This window comes from Panicum virgatum, chromosome 3N (genome assembly GCF_016808335.1).
Source record: "Panicum virgatum strain AP13 chromosome 3N, P.virgatum_v5, whole genome shotgun sequence".
NCBI lineage: Eukaryota > Viridiplantae > Streptophyta > Magnoliopsida > Poales > Poaceae > Panicum > Panicum virgatum.
Genome location: NC_053147.1, coordinates 66328692 through 66344439, shown reverse-complemented (window position 1 = coordinate 66344439; position 15748 = coordinate 66328692). Strand labels below are relative to the sequence as shown.

Below are 15748 nucleotides of genomic sequence, written 5' to 3'. Positions count from 1 at the left end.
AGTCCTTGGTATACTTGGCTTGATGGACGAACGTGCCCTGAGGAGTTTGCTTGATTTGCAGCCCGAGGAAGAACTGCAGCTCACCCATCATGTTCATCTTGAACTCCCTGGACATTTGCTCATAAAACTTGGAGACAAGAGCGTGAGAAGAGCCACCAAAGATGATATCATCCATGTATATCTGAACCAACAAAAAATCAGAGCCAGAGCGCATGAGGAACAAGGTTTTATCAACACATCCCATTTTAAAACCTTGAGCAAACAAGAAGTTTTTAAGCCTCTCGTACCAAGCTCTAGGCACCTGTTTCAAACCGTAAAGAGCTTTCTGTAGTTTGTAAACTCGGTTTGGAAACTTGGGATTTTCAAAACTAGAGGGTTGTTTCACATATACTTCCTCTTCAATAAAACCTTTCAAGAAGGCAGATTTCACATCCATTTGGAAAATTTAAAACCCTTGGAAGCAGCAAATGCAAGAAAGATTCGAATCGCTTCTAAGCGTGCTACCGGGGCAAAAGTTTCCTCATAATCTATCCCTTCCTTTTGGCAAAACCCCTTGGCTACAAGTCGAGCCTTGTTTCGCATTACCAACCCATCTTCACTTTGCTTGTTCTTGAAAACCCACTTGGTTCCAATGGGATTACAAGCAGGCGGAGGCTCAACCAAAACTCAAACCTAATTCATTTCAAAATTTTCGAGTTCCTCATGCATGGCATTGACCCAATTGGAGTCAGAAAGTGCGTGTCCAACATCTTTGGGCTCGAAAAAGGCAACAAACGCTGAATGAGCAAAGCCAGCGATACATGTTACTTTGGACCTTATGACTCGCTCGTTGAGGTCACCTAGCATCTGTTGAGGTGGATGACGACGCTGAATGTGTCGCGGTGCTTCCCTTGTCGAAGTCGCCTCCTCCTCAACAAAAACTGGTGTCTCCTCTGGTGCAGCTGGTGAAGGCGGAGTTACCTGCTCGATCGGCCCCCGGGAAGTAGATGTAGTCGGGTCGGGGCCGTCATCATCGTCCGAGCTCATGGCGGAGGCGGCTAGGTCCACAGCATGCGTGGTAGCCTCAGCATCACCCTCCGCAGCTTCTTCCTCCTCATCTTCAAAGATGGGGGTGCCGAGCTCATCATCTCCTGCAACCTCAAAGACAGAGGAATTGCATGGTGCAGTCTCATCGAAAGTGACTTCACAAGTCTCTCTGACGATGTTAGTATCAATAATCAGCACACGGTAAGCTCTAGAGTGAGAAGCATAATCGATAAAAATGCCGTCAGATGATCGAGACTCAAACTTATCAAGATTTCCTTCCTTTAGCACAAAACACCGGCAACCGAAAACTCTGAGATGGTCAACATGGGGCTGGCGTCCAAATCGCAACTCATAAGAAGTCTTGTGCATGAAAGCACGCAAGAAAATACGATTGGACACATAACAAGCGGTGTTAACTGTCTCAGCCCAGTACTTTCTAGGAGTCCTATGCTCATCGAGCATCGTCCTAGCCATCTCAACCAACGTCCGATTCTTCCGTTCTAAAACTCCATTCTGCTGTGGAGTGTAGGGGGAAGAGTATTGGTGTTAAAGACCTTGATCACTGCAAAAGGTGTCAAAATGAGCATTTTTGAATTCTGTGTCATTGTCACTGTGAATCGCTCTCATGGCCTGGGGTAGCTCATTTTTCAACCTCAAGATCAAGTCTCGATCAAACTCGAAAGCCTCATCGTTGGTTCTCATGAAAAAGACCCAAGAATAGCGAGAAAAGTCATCCACGATCACAAGAACGTACCACTTCCCACCAACAGATATCACCCGAGAAGGACCAACAGTGTCCATATGTAACAACTCTCCAGGGTGAGTGGTTGTCACTTGATTAACAGGTGGATGGGAGGTGGCAACCATCTTCCCGTGGCGACACGGATAGCAAACAAGATCCTTCTCAAACTTCAATTTGGGCAATGCTCGGATTAGGCCAAGTGAGCTAAGTCTCGACAACAAGTCAAAACTCAAATATCCAAGTCTCCTATGCCACTTCCACAAGTCAGAAGAAAGACCAGCCACCAAGCAACAAAGAGGACCAAGAGAAGTTCCAGAGAAGTCAACCAAGAAAATCCGATCGCGAGGTAAAATCCGGCAAACCAAATCTCCCCTGGAATCTAAAATACGAGAACAACCCTCCTTGAAGCGAACTTCAAACCCTTCATCAAGAAGTTGCGAAACAGAGAGCAAATTGAACCCAAGATTCGAAACCAAAGCAACTTCTCTCAGGGTAAAGCGATCAGAAACACGAATAGCGCCAATTTCACGTACCCTTCCTTTTCCATTGTCCCCGAACACAATGTACTTCTTTGAGTGCATCGGGGTGAAGCTGGAGAACCATTTGTCATTCCCGGTCATATGGCGCGAACAACCGGAGTCCATGATCCACCTGTTCTCCAAGCCTCCAACCTGCACATCAGTAGTGAGACAAAGGGTGAGCAAATGTCTCAACACTGGGGTTAGCAAATGTCTCAACACTAGGGTTAGCAAAGTGTGAAGCAAACCAGTGTCGATCCATTTGCTCTATAGAAGGGTTAGCAAAATCAGGCAAAACGTATCCCCCGTCCCGTCTACCATGAGGCTGACGACCACCACCGCGAGGAAAGCGTGGTGCATCGTAACCTCCTCCAAAGCCTCGGTCCCGTGGTCCATAGCCGTACTGAGGACGACTAGGAGCACGACCGGCAAAGCGACCACTCGCTGGAGCACGGTAAGCACCACCGTCTCTCTGTCCTCCACCTACACGGCGCGTCCTAGCATCTTGCCTATCACCACGCCAAGGAGGACCATGCACCCGAGCAGAGTACATGTCCGAGTTATGTCTCTCCTGCTCACGCCTCACAGCCTGCTTCCTCCTGAAGCAAAACTCCTCCAGGTGACTGTCTCTGTCATAGTACTCGCAGTGGTACCTCACCTCTCTCTTAGGAGGTGGAGGCCTTGCCTTTGGACGGGGAGGAGCAGCCCCCTTCTTCTGGGCAACCTGGGCTGCGGCAGCAGGGAGCGTATCGAGGGGATTCCGCAGCTCATTGGGCTTTGGAACCCAACCCTGCTTCTGTGGAGGTGTTTTTGATGGTTCTTTAAGCACACCATCCACGGGGTCAACAAGCGAAGGCTGCGTGCTCGTACTAGCAGTGTTTAGAGCACTCGGAACTCCAGCAGCCTTGGCGATCTTACCATACAACATGTCAAAGTCTAACTTCATGTAGGTGTAACCAACCCCAAACCCGTCACCACGCTTAAACTGCTTGATCATCATGCCTAACTGCGGCTCACTAGCAGAAACCCAACTAAGAATCGCCCTAAGATATGTGTTCTCATTCTCCAAGTTGGCTTTCTCTACCGCAAGATCATCCAAATCAGAAATCAGACCAGGGCAAACAAGACAATCATTAGATGGGCTAGACTCCTCGACCAAGTCTTCCCCAAAGACTTAATCAAAGCGTTCTTCTAATCTAGCTCCGATCTAAGCGTGGGACAAAGCTTACAAGCATCAAACAGAAAAGGCCTAGACCTAAGCTCCTCTAGTTCACACACAACAGTAGCAAACTTAGACTGCAAAGAAGTTAGATCAGACTTAAAGATGGAGCACTCATCACATTCAAGTACATCACTAACAATAGGAGCATCCTTGGCCAATTCAAGCTCATGCTTGGCCTTGGCTAGCTCGTGAGACATGTCAGCAAGCGATGTCTTGGCAACATCCAAGTCCGCAACGTTCTCATCATGCTTGGCACGAGAGCAACAAGATCATTCATGTGAGATATGCAGCCAGCGCACTCATCCTCACCAGATTTCTCTCTAGCACAAGCCAGCTCAGCCCTAAGCTTCTTACGCTCTCTAGCTGCTTCCTTAAGCAGCCTGTTCTGATTGTCAAGAGCGGCGTACAACTCCTTAACCTCAGTATCAAGTAGGTCGATAGAGGAGTTTACCTCTGAATCACTCTCGGATCCAGGAGAAGAGTCGTCGTGCGTCGGTGTAGCATGTCCACCTAGAGACGCACGAGCACCATTGGCCTCGCCCGCCATGGTGCAGAAACTCTTGCGCCGACCGGCCGCCAAGCAAAGGCCGATGAAGCCGGTGGTTTCCTTGTCTCGCTTCTTCTTCTTCTTCTTGTCATCGTCATCAGAGGTAGGTGAAGAAGAGCGGTCGATGTCGGAGCTCTTGTCGAGGTCGCTGAGCTGCGCCAAGAAAGCCTTCTCCCGCTTCTTGGCCTTGTACTGGGAGCGCTTCTTGAGCGACTCCTTGTCGAAGCGCCCTCCCTTGTCCCGGTCACGACTGCGGTGCTTGTGGCGCCGACGCTCCTTGTTGGAGCCTCCCTCGTCGCGGTCGCGGTGGCAGTAGTAGTCGAAGTTGTTGTTCTGGCCACCGCCGGACTTCTTGGGGTAGTCGGCGACGAAGTGGTTCGGATCACCGCAGTGGTAGCACCCGGGGTTCTCCCTCCTCTGCCTGTTGTGGTAGACACGCTGGAACTTGTTGATGAGGAGGCACAAGTCGTCGTCGCTCAGCATCTCTAACTGCTCATCTGTAACAGAAGGCAAAAAGACAAGAGAAAAGCCAAGAGCAGAATTAGCGTTAGAGCTCGATCCACCTGAGCCAGTCACAAGAGTGATGCTCTTGGAAGGAGGGGCACCATTGAGCTTGACTCGTATCTGGTTATCCACCTCAATGGCCTTGAGTTTGCTAAAGTGCTCGTTCACGGTCAGAGTCTCATAGCCTGCAGACTCGATGATCGTGTTCACCTTGAGATCCCACACAGAGCGGTCAAGTGCACAGAGCAACTTGAGAGCCTTCTCATGCTCTGTGTAGTCAAGGGCATCAGCAGATCTGTTCGCACTGACTTTGTTCACAATCGATTGAAACCGACTGAACATGTCGCCAATGCTCTCACCAGGCCCCTGTATGAAGTTCTCATATTCACACCGGTGAGTCTCGAAAAGCCTAGCCTTAACCTGAGGTGTGCCCTCGTGGTAGTTCTCAAGGCACGTCCAAACCTTGTGGGTTTTCTGAAAACCCTGGACGCGTGAGAATTCCGCACGAGAAACGCCAGCGAACAAGGTATTGACAGCCTTGGCGTTAGCCTCGTGCTCGGTCACTTGCAGAGGAGTGGTCCGAACGGCAAGCACCTCGTAAGACTGATTCTTGGTTATATCCCAAACCTCGGCTCCTAAGCTCTGCAAGAAAGCCCACATGCGAACCTTCCAGTAGGCATAGTCCTCGCCGGTAAATACAGGGATCTTACCAAGACTCGCCATGGTCGCCAAATGGTTTTCGAACCGGTTAGGGTAATGAAAACCTTAACCAAGCTCTGATACCAATTGAGGGACCGAAAATACGACCAGAGGGGGGGGTGAATGGGAGCCGATTAAAACTTTCGCCGAAGCAAAAGTACGGCCTATCAACCAATTGCACACCCAACCCCTAGAGTTCTAGGTGAAGTGTGTAATAACTATGGAAGAGCTAAACCAACACAAATAGACCCTAGGAATGAGCGAGAGAAAATACGTAAGCGAACGAGAAAATCTGCAAACCTCACAGCCAGGGACCGGTCAGACCGGTGCAGCACCCCGGTCGGACCGGTCAGACCGGTGGTCGACACCGGTCGGACCGGTCAGACCGGTGGTCGACACCGGTCGGACCGGTCAGACCGGTGGTCGACACCGGTCAGACCGGTTGCTCCCAGAGAGCCCGTGAACAAGGCTTCAAATGTTGAATCTTGAGCAAACGAAGTCAAAATCCAACGAAACTTGGAGGATACCTTCACAACTGTCCCGTGAACATATCCCCAAGAGATCTCTCCCAAAAGATTGAAGGAATTTGAGAATTCGAGGGAAGATCAAAGTGGATTGTGGTTTACTCAAGAACGTGATAAACTTCAATTCGTGAGAACTCGCGGATTCCAGGGGGTTTGACACTAGGCTAGATGGATTAGAATCGTCACAACGAGTTCAGCAAAACACGAATCCAAGGGCTTGTCTCATTCAAACACAAAACACACCAAAAGAGGAGAATTCGAGCCCAAAAAACACAAGGGAGGAAGGGGAAGACGAAAACTCAACACACAAGGGTGAATCTTAAACCGATTTCATTCATGAATCTCAGAGGAATTCACCTATACAAGGCTAGAGCCTACCACCCTATCATCCACACTCTTGATTAGAGAGATTAGCTATAACCTAATCCTCCTTTGCGTTGGAGACCTTGGCCCTAACCTGGAGCAGGAGGAAGGGGAAGGAGAAAACAGAAAAGTACTCAAGAGACTCGACTCCCACGGGCAGGTGAGAGGGGACTTAAATACCCCAGCCGCGCCCAGACCGGTCCTAGGGACCGGTCAGACCTGTCGGAACTGCAGAACCCTGTACACAATCTCATCTGACGGCTGAGGTTCTTTCTTCGAAACGAAGCCTTCTCCGCGATGCCGCCACGTCGATGAAGATCCGATCCGCGGTTTTGGAGGGTCCGCGAAACCCGGATATGTGGCCGGTTTTGAGAAAACCGCCAAAACTCCACGCGCGGGAAGATTCCCGCCTCCACGCCGTGGCCCTAGACGCCGTTCCCGCCTCGGCCTTCTAACGGCCCTAGACGCCGCCCGACGCCCGTCACCTCCTCACCCGCAGCGAGGCCCTAGACGCCATCGACGCCCGTTCCTCCGCCAGTACCGAGACCGACGCCCGTGCCTCCACGACTTGGCGACTTCAACCGCCGTCCGCCAGCTTGGTTTTGTGACGCAAACCAAGAAACCCGCCATCCGTCGCTGCTTGCGCCCTCGATACAGGAGTGGACGCCACAGCTGCCGCCCGGCCTGAGCTCCTCCACGGCAACTCTCCGTCGACACTCGACACCCGTGTACCTACAACCAAAGACCAAGCACACGATTACACCGCACGATTGGCAATTCACTCATCACAATCAGGAGTGAGTACTGCTCATTCCTCAAAGAGCAAATCTCAACGTTAACAATCACAACAGACACCACGCATTCACGCTCGTCTTCCATATAAACCGAGTAAAAAATACTCACGGTAGCAGAGTAATTCTCAGTCCAGGCCCACACACACAAACACACATCACATTGACCAGTCGTTCAGGCAAAAAAAAAAAAAGTAAAAAAGTGAGTGACAAAAGTGAAATCCTGTGCCAAATACCCACTGTGATTCACACACTGTTTCTGTTCCCGCAGAACAAAGTACTCCCCTCTCCCTAAAATTTTTTTGCACTGCTCTTTTCAAAAAAAAAATGCACTGCCTTAATCTTTGTCCTTTACTTTTGCTATAATAAATATAAATAAATAAACAATTAATACCCCCATCACTCCCACCCTTCCCCCACACTGCTCCTCCTGCATTCCATGATTGCAGCTGCTCTCTCTCTCTCTCTCTCTCTCTCTCTCTCTCAGCCCAGGAGTGAAGAGCCCTCCCTCGGTCCTTCCCTCTCTGGCTCTCTCGTACCCTGTTCGTGATGGTGGCGTTAACGTGGTGGTGAGAATGATGATGGCGGCCTAGGGCTAATGTGGGATGATGAGCAGCTGCTGGATCTCTGCCTTGGGGCTGCTGCAGCTTACCAGGATCCTCCCCTCCTCCTCTGCCCTCAATGGTAAGTATCTTTCTTGCCCGATTTTCCTCGCGTAATTTAGGCAATGTCAGGCTGTATCGCGAGAATCCCCATCCGGGCTGGAACAATGTTGGCATTCCTTCCGTTTCTGCGCGCGCGTGTGGCGATTTCGTTCATCCTGGGCATGGAAAGATGCCATTTTCCCGTTGTTCGTGTCCGTGTTTCTCTATTCTTAGCCCTGGCCATTTGCTTCTCGTGTTCCTCGTGGCCATTTGCCAGGGCTGCGTATCAATCTCTGCCAAAACAATCTCTTTTGGTGGCAATAGCAGTATTTAAACGGCGTTGGCCTTTCTCTTCGGTTTTTCCTGCAAAAGCTGCGGCCATGGATTTGGGATTTGGGTCTGCCCACTGTTCTTCAGGGAAACGGGGAGCGCTTCTCTTGGTGCCGTTCCCTGACGCCACAGATTTTGCTTTCTGTTCTGCTTTTTTAAGGAAGGAAGCGCGACGGGTTCGTCCTGTTTTTTTTTTTGGTAATTTCTGGACCCCATTTCGCCCCCCTTTTCGCCGCAGAGATTTGGTCCTCGCAAACCCGGGCTAGGAAATGCCGTGATTTCTCCCTTCCTTCCACTGTTCTGTTTTGTTCATACTCATATATCCTCCTCGGCTCCTCGCTAGAAGCCGCAAATGTCGCCGCTGCCTGGGTAGGATTCAGAGCTCGTTACACCCAAGGATTTTTTTTTTCGTGTCATTCGAGCCTGTCTCCAGCAGCATCCAGTTCACGGGCGGTGTGATTCCCAGCTCTTGCTGCTGCAGGTGTGGATTTCTTGCCGTGTTCTTCTTTTGGCGATTTCAAGCCTGGGGTGGTTGGGTCATGGGCTCATGGGTGTTTTAGTATCTTTATTGCGTTTGTTGGGGGGTTTCTTTTCACTGCTCTCCTTTCCCCTTTTCATTTTCTTTACCATTTTTCAACCATTAGTTTGATGCTCCATTTGCAACAGTGGAAGTTGTAGCTTCCATTCTGCAGTGATTTTTGTTTCTTTGCTTGGGTGTCGCAGGGTGAGATTCGAGCATTTCTCGAGGATTCATCTTGTGGAAGTATTTTCCTCAGTTTTGTTTCAAATTTTTTGGTTTCGTTTTCCACTAAATTTGGGCGTTTGGGGTGGCATAATCTTGGCACATTTTCTGATCTTGACTTGAACTCTTGAGCACATTTGGGGGGTGCTCAGTTGTTGATGGTGCTTTTCGATTTGGTCACTGAATCCCCTCAAACGGTCAAACCATAACACCAGAATCTTTGGAAAAATATCATCTCTGTTTCAAGGCTGTTCCAGGCTGGGGCATACAATTTTGGAAGTAATTTATTTCATGAACGTGTAGCTAATCTGAATCTTTGACCGTGGTTTGATGCTATTAGTGCTCCTTGGACTGGGTTGAGATATCATATGAAGAAATAGGATATAGATTTATTCTTGCTATCTATTGCAATTTTGATCTGTAAATTTTATTGCCCACCCAGCAACCTAAACCATAATTGTCCCTACATTTCATTTTCAGTTCTACTGCTAAGTTCCCTGACTACTAAGGTTCTTTTGCCTAAAGTCTTAATTTTGGAAGTTTCTGATGTTCTGCAGGTAGTCAGTTGGTAGCAGACTTTTGAGCAGGTTAGATCCTAGTTGCTGGGATCTACTTCAGGGGCTTTGAGGTATAGAAGTTTACTTAGGCCAGGTAGCGCTGTTCTGTTCGCTTAGCTGGCTTCGATGGCGATGTCCCCATCCAATCCAATAAGCAAGTACTCATGGTGGTGGGATAGTCACATATCCCCAAAGAACTCAAAATGGCTCCAAGAAAATCTCACAGGTATAATTTATTTTCACTGTGGTGATTTCATTTTTAGTCTGACAATTACGGCTATGTCATCCATTGGCAAGAATAGTTATGTACTTAAAACATCAGCGCTAGGATTTGCTGCTAGTTTGCTATTGAACCATTGTGTCACAGAATAAGGAAAGAATTTCCATCTTACCTTTCACCATCTGTTGGCTTCAATTAACCTCTCTTGCCATACAACGTTATGGGGCATTTTATGATTCAATCAAGGTAGAAACAGGCTATCATACAATTATCTCAGTACTGTTTCGTGTATTTAAAGCAATTAACTACATCAGCAGAAGTACTTAATGATAAAATATATAAGTAGTTGGAAGTCCTGATTCTGAGTGTTAGTGTCTTGCATTACGTTTTTTTGTGGAAAGGTCAGCATATTTTGTTAGGACAAGAACATAAACAACTTCACCACTGGCATATAAACTTATGGGCATTCATTTTAGCTTTTCTATAACTGAACCACTAAGTTTGGGCAAAGAAATTCAAATCTAATTGGGTATTAAGAGAGCTAGCTTTCCTATCAGATGTTGTTGGCTGTCTAGTGTTGCTCTATTTCTCCTCTTGAGCATTTACTTGAAACCTGTACTGAAACCAGTGTTTATTAATTTGTGGTCACACAGATATGGATAGCAAAATCAAAGTGATGATCAAGATTATCGATGAGGATGCTGACTCATTTGCAAGAAGAGCAGAAATGTATTATAAAAGGCGCCCAGAACTGATGTCTCTGCTTGAGGAGTTATACCGTGCTTATCGAGCTTTAGCTGAAAGATATGATCATGCGGCTGGAGAACTCCGACAGGCCCATAAGAAAATGGCAGAAGCATTTCCTGATGAGTTTCAGTTGGACTTTGATGATGACCTGCCAACAGAAACTGCATCTACTGATTCTGAAACAGACAATCATGACATGACTCCATTTTTCCTTTCATTCATCAAGGCTGGTGATTCAAAAAAGCGTGCTAAAGGTACTCCCTACACAATTTAATTCCTCAACAAACACAATATCCTAATAATTGCCAGATCAAATTAATGCATTAGTATTGCAGATGACCAAGATCATGAGAAGCTGCAGAAAGAGATATCAAGCTTGTCACAGGAAAATCAAGACCTCAAGAAGAAGATTTCATCAGTATTAGAAAAGAGCAATAAGGCTGAATCTGAAGTTCTTTCTCTCAAGGCGGCCCTTGCAGATCAAGAAGCAGAGAAGGAAGCTACATTTTCACAATGCCAGCAATCCAGTGATCGATTACAGAGCCTCAAGTCTGAAATATTGCATACCCAAGAGGAGTTCAAGAGACTTAAAGAGGAGATGGAAAATGGACTACAGAATTTGAGCACCGCAGAGGAAAGGTGCCTTCTCCTTGAGAAAGCCAACCAGAATTTGCATCTGGAGCTAGATAATCTGAAGCTTGCCTCAAAAGAGAAGCATGATGAGCTAAATGAGAAGCATATTGAGTTAGAGAAACTTAGTATCTCTATACAAGAGGAGCAACTCAAGAGCATGCAAGCAGAAATGGCCAGGCTATCTTTGGAGAAGCAATTGGCACAAGCGCAGGAGAAGCTAAGACTTTTGTCTCTTGAAAAGCATGGTGAAGCAAGTAAGATTGAGAACATTGAAGCAACCAAAGTTTTGCTGCAAAAGGAATTGGAAACTATTCGAGAAGAGAACCGGAAATTGGATGATCAAAATCACTCCTCTACCTCTGTGATAATTCGTCTGCAGGATGAGATAATTTCTTTGAAGAATGCACAGCGGCGCCTTGAGGAAGAGGTGTCTCGGCACGTGGAGGAGAAAAGGGTGCTTCAGCATGAGCTTTCCCACCTCAAAGATAACAAGGGTGACTTGGATAGGAAGCACTTTTCGATCAAGGAGCAAATCCAAGTGGTGAATTTCAATGTAGAATCACTCCAATCACTTGCACAAGAGGTGAGGGATGGCAATGTTGAGCTAAAAGAGACCATAAAAAATCATGAGGGTGTAAAATCCTTGTATGTTGAGAATCTGATGCTGCTGGAGAGGACGTTGGAGAAAAATGCTCATTTGGAGAGATCCCTTTCAGCTGCAACTACTGAAATTGAAGGATTGCAGGAGAAGAAGGCTGCATTGGAAGAATCATGCAAACACCTTAATTCCAAGGTTAATGGCCACCAGTCTGAGAGAGCCATGTTCGTTGCACGGATTGAGGGTATTTCTCATACCATGGAGAAGCTATCAGAGAAGAATGTATTCTTGGAAAATTTGTTGTCTGACAATAATACCGAGCTTGAGATCCTTAGAAGAAAGCTGAAAGATTCAGAGGAAACTATTCATACGTTCCGCAACCAGAACTCTGTACTTCGATCTGAAAAGAGAACTCTTATGCATGAGGTATGATGCTTGAAATCTCTTTGCTTTCTGGTTATTTTCATCGTAGTTTAAAGACTATGTAAATTGATACATGTATACTTTAATATTGCCAGGTGGATAGCATCAATAGTGCTCTACTCAGTTTGGAAACCCAATATGCAGAGTTAGAAGGGCGATACTTGGATCTTGAGCAGGACAGAAACAGAGCCCTAAATGAAGTGATCAAACTACATGAGCTGTTGAGGCTAGAAAAAGAAAAGCAGAAAGAAGCCACCAGCTCAGGCATAACTCAATTCAGTGCTATACAGAAGCAGATAGGTCTACTGCTCAAAGAAGTTCAGCATAAGGACAACCAGCTTCAAGAGGAGGAGCACAAGATTGTTGAAGCTCAGACTGAGATTTTTGTCTTGCAGAGGTGCTTAGGCGACATGGCTGAAGCGAATTCTGATGTCTTGGCACAATCGCGGAAGCAACAAGAGGTATGCAAGGTTCAAGAGGAGAAAGTTGATTTCTTGTCACAAAACAACCAGCAGCTGAAAGAAGGGATTGGTTCTGTGATGGAAGTACTGCATCTGGATGAGAAGTATGGATCATTGGATCTAATGAAGATTGATGTAGTTGTGCAGCTGCTCCTGCATGAGATCAAGTGCCTGCTGAATACTATTTCTGATGCTCAGGATGTGAAGCAGAACCAGATCCTTGAGAAGTCGCTTGTTGTCACGCTTCTGGAGCACTTTGGGCGAGAGGTAGCTGACCTGAGGTCAGAAAGGAGTATTCTGAAGCAAGAGTGGCAAGCAAAGAGCGAGGAGCTGGTGAAGCTGCAGAGTGAAAGGCATGACCTCCTAAAGATCAGCTGCGAGCTACGGAAGGAGATGGAGGCTCATAACCGCAAAGTGGATGAGCTGAAATCCGAGGCAAAGTTCTTGGTTCGACAACTCACAGAACTGCAAGAATCACGGCAATCATTGCAAGCAGAGATTATCAAGCTGATAGAAGAGAACACCTCACTGTCTAGCAAAGTTTATGGCTCTAGGGAGAAAGAAAAGTCATTTGAAGATGATTTCAGCTCTCTTGTCAGTGAAGTGGTCAGGACAGATATCCTTGGTGTCATTTTCAGAAGCCTTCATGATGAGAGGACATCACAATTGCAGTGCTTGCATGAGGATTTTGGGTCTCTACATGCAGCAGGAAACGAGCTTTATCAGGAAATCAAGCTGATGAACAAGAAGCTTGGAGACCTGCAACTTGAGAACAACTATCTTGAGAAGGAACTCAGTAGAACTCTGAGTATCTGTGACGGCTCTGGTGCAGAGATCTCAACTGGATCCAGAAGGCGTGCCATGAGGAGAGATACCAAGCTATTGAAATCTGGCAGGAAAAGCCAAGAGAACGGCCAGAACATGGAACAGCGAAAAGAAGTTGACAATGCTGGCCTTGAGAAATCAAATGAAATGCTAAGGGAGGAGCTCCAGAAGTTGAAAAATGAACTGCAAGTGCTTAGGAGTAAAGAACAGCCTGTGATTGATGTGAAATCTTGCGATGCAGAGATCACTAAACTTCTGGCCAACATGCAATTGGCCACTGCCAATGCATCTCTCTTCAAGGAGAAGGTCCTTGAGCTCATCGTGACATGTGAGAGTTTCGAGATCAGTGACATGGTGCAGAAGGAGGTGTTGAAGGAGGAGATCACTCGGAGGAACTCTTACGTGGATGAGCTGAAGGATAAACTAAATGCTGTTGAGATTGAGAACATGAGGCTGAAGGTTGATCTGAATGGTTACTTCACAATTCTAGGAGCATTGCAAACTGAAGTTGATGCCTTGGAGAAACAAACCTTGTCGCTGGCCAAGGATTGCTTGCCACCAAACATGCTCAAGGAGGTATGCATATATTTGATCCATATTCTGTTTCCACTTTCCCCATCTCTGTTCATGTTGAAGATCTAGTATATACTACTTGAGAAATATAAAATTGGTATAATACACATCTGAATCATTCAGGAATCCCCATTACATTGTTATTTTTTCTTACTCATGCGACTCATTCTGCTTATTCTTTTTGCCAGGAGAATCCATTGTCACCTCAACTGTCAAAGATTGTTGTGAGGCCAAGTGAAGATCAAAACTCGATGAAGATGGTGAAGGACATGGAGCTGCAGAAACTCCATGGAACCATCAAAGCGCTCCAGAAGGTGGTGTCGGATACTGGCGTTGTTCTGGAGCAAGAGAGGCTGGACTTCAACAGCAGCCTCCAGGATGCAAGGAAGCAGATCGAGATGCTGAAGCTCAAGGAGATCCTGGACAGCGACGCCAGCGACGTGAACTACGAGCGCATGATGAAGGACATCCAGCTCGACCTCGTCCAGACTCCCAGCCGCAGAGCCACTGCCTTGCACGGCCGCCACAGGAAGAAGAACTCGGTGACAGCACAGTCAGACGACAAGATGCTGGCGCTGTGGAGCGTGGACCGGGTAAGCAGCGGCAGCCGCAGGCACGACATGGACCTGCAGCCGCCTCAGAGCGAGGCGGCTGAGAACGACAATAAATGCAAGAAGCGTTCCTCTGAGCCGGTGGTGACCGTGAAGGACCTCAGCGTCGACAAGCAGGAGGTCCTCCCACGGTCAGTTGCCACAACGGTGGCGACCACCACGACAGAGCCTCACCGGGAGTGGAAGAAGAAGGTGATCGACCGGCTGTCCTCGGAGGCGCAGCGGCTCCGGGACCTCAGGTCCATCGTCCAGGAGCTGCGTGCCGGAGTGGAGGCGTCGTCGGATGCTGAGCTGGAGGGCGTGAAGGCGCAGATGGCCGACGCGGAGGACGCCATCGCAGAGCTGATCGACGCGAACGGGAAGCTCCTGAAGAAAGCCGAGGAGTTCACGTCGGCAGCCGCCGGCGATGACGTGGACCTCCGGAGCCGGAGCCAGCGCAAGATCCTGGAGCGCGTGCGCAAGATGTCGGAGAAGGCCGGGCGGCTGGAGCTGGAGCTGCAGCGGTTCCAGCACGCGCTGCTGCGGCACGAGGAGGAGCGCGCGGCGCGGCGCGCGGCCAAGGCGGCGGCCACCGTGCAGGTGCAGCGGCGGTCGCGCGTGCAGCTGGTGGAGTACCTCTACGGGCGGCGCCGCGACAGCCGGCGGCCCAAGCAGAAGACCCGCGGGCCGTCCTGCTGCATGAGGGCCAAGGCGATCGACGACTAACTCCTCAAGCTTCTCGTTCAGAAGCTGCTATTAAAACTACCAGTGGTTAATCTTCGGAGGATTCAGTAATTTTGGTTCTTTCTTAAATTTCCTGTCGTCCTAGGTAAATAATCAAGTGGACTGATCCTAGATTGTTGCATGTTCCTTTTTCTTTTAATCTCAAGTAAGGTCTAAGATGTAAATGGTAGTAGCCAGCCATGAAAACGGCAAGTTCTGTTCTTCGTCGTCAGTAAATTTTTTTCCCGCCGTTCTTGTAAAATTCTAATGGTAATCTTTAGTATCGTTGCCCTCCATTTCATCATTTGTTCTTCCCAAAGCTAATATACATTTAAACAGCAAGCGAGATGTCCATCATGTCCCTCATTTAGCAGCCTGCTACTCGGCCTGCTACAAAGCTAAAATCCACCCCTTACCCAACCCACCTTAATGTTTTTAACTTTATATGGAAATTAAATGGCAACCTATCCTAATCTAAAAGCTCAACTAAGGGTCAGTTTGGAGGAGTAAAGATGAGTGCTAAAATTTAGCACATATTAAAACTTATATGCACATGCACTCCCGTTTGGAGGAGCTAGTGCAAAAGTCTAGCACTTTTACTCATTAGCACCCCATTATCACTTGGATCCAAACAGGGCCTACATAACTCACCCCATTCCTCTCCATTTGATGCTTAAACACATGGGTATGGCAAGACCTACTAATTAAAATCGATTTTTTTTATTTTCAAGGTCTGGCTCTTGATA

The 15748-nt window shown here is 47.7% G+C and overlaps 1 protein-coding gene across 2 annotated transcripts; it reads left to right on the top strand.

Annotated features, from left to right (window-relative positions):
• The first annotated feature begins 7357 nt into the window (after positions 1–7357).
• Positions 7358–15303, top strand: LOC120666870 (protein NETWORKED 1D-like). Of its 2 annotated transcripts, none has more exons than XM_039946854.1 (6): positions 7358–7620; positions 9210–9435; positions 10083–10430; positions 10512–11833; positions 11926–13692; positions 13878–15303. In XM_039946854.1, exons 2-6 carry the CDS (start codon positions 9336–9338, stop codon positions 15003–15005), a joined length of 4665 nt encoding a protein of 1554 aa, XP_039802788.1. In that variant the 5' UTR covers positions 7358–7620; positions 9210–9335; the 3' UTR covers positions 15006–15303. The 2 variants fall into 2 exon arrangements, with proteins under 2 accessions (XP_039802788.1, XP_039802789.1); XM_039946855.1 differs by lacking the exon at positions 7358–7620 and adding an exon at positions 8263–8279.
• Positions 15304–15748: the final 445 nt, after the last annotated feature.

Coding starts and splice junctions, on each gene's coding strand:
- LOC120666870 (XM_039946854.1), top strand. CDS start 9,336: ATGGCGATGTCCCCATCCAATCCAATAAGCAAGTACTCATGGTGGTGG. Junction 9,436..10,082: donor GCTCCAAGAAAATCTCACAG/GTATAATTTATT, acceptor GTGGTCACACAG/ATATGGATAGCAAAATCAAA. Junction 10,431..10,511: donor TTCAAAAAAGCGTGCTAAAG/GTACTCCCTACA, acceptor TTAGTATTGCAG/ATGACCAAGATCATGAGAAG.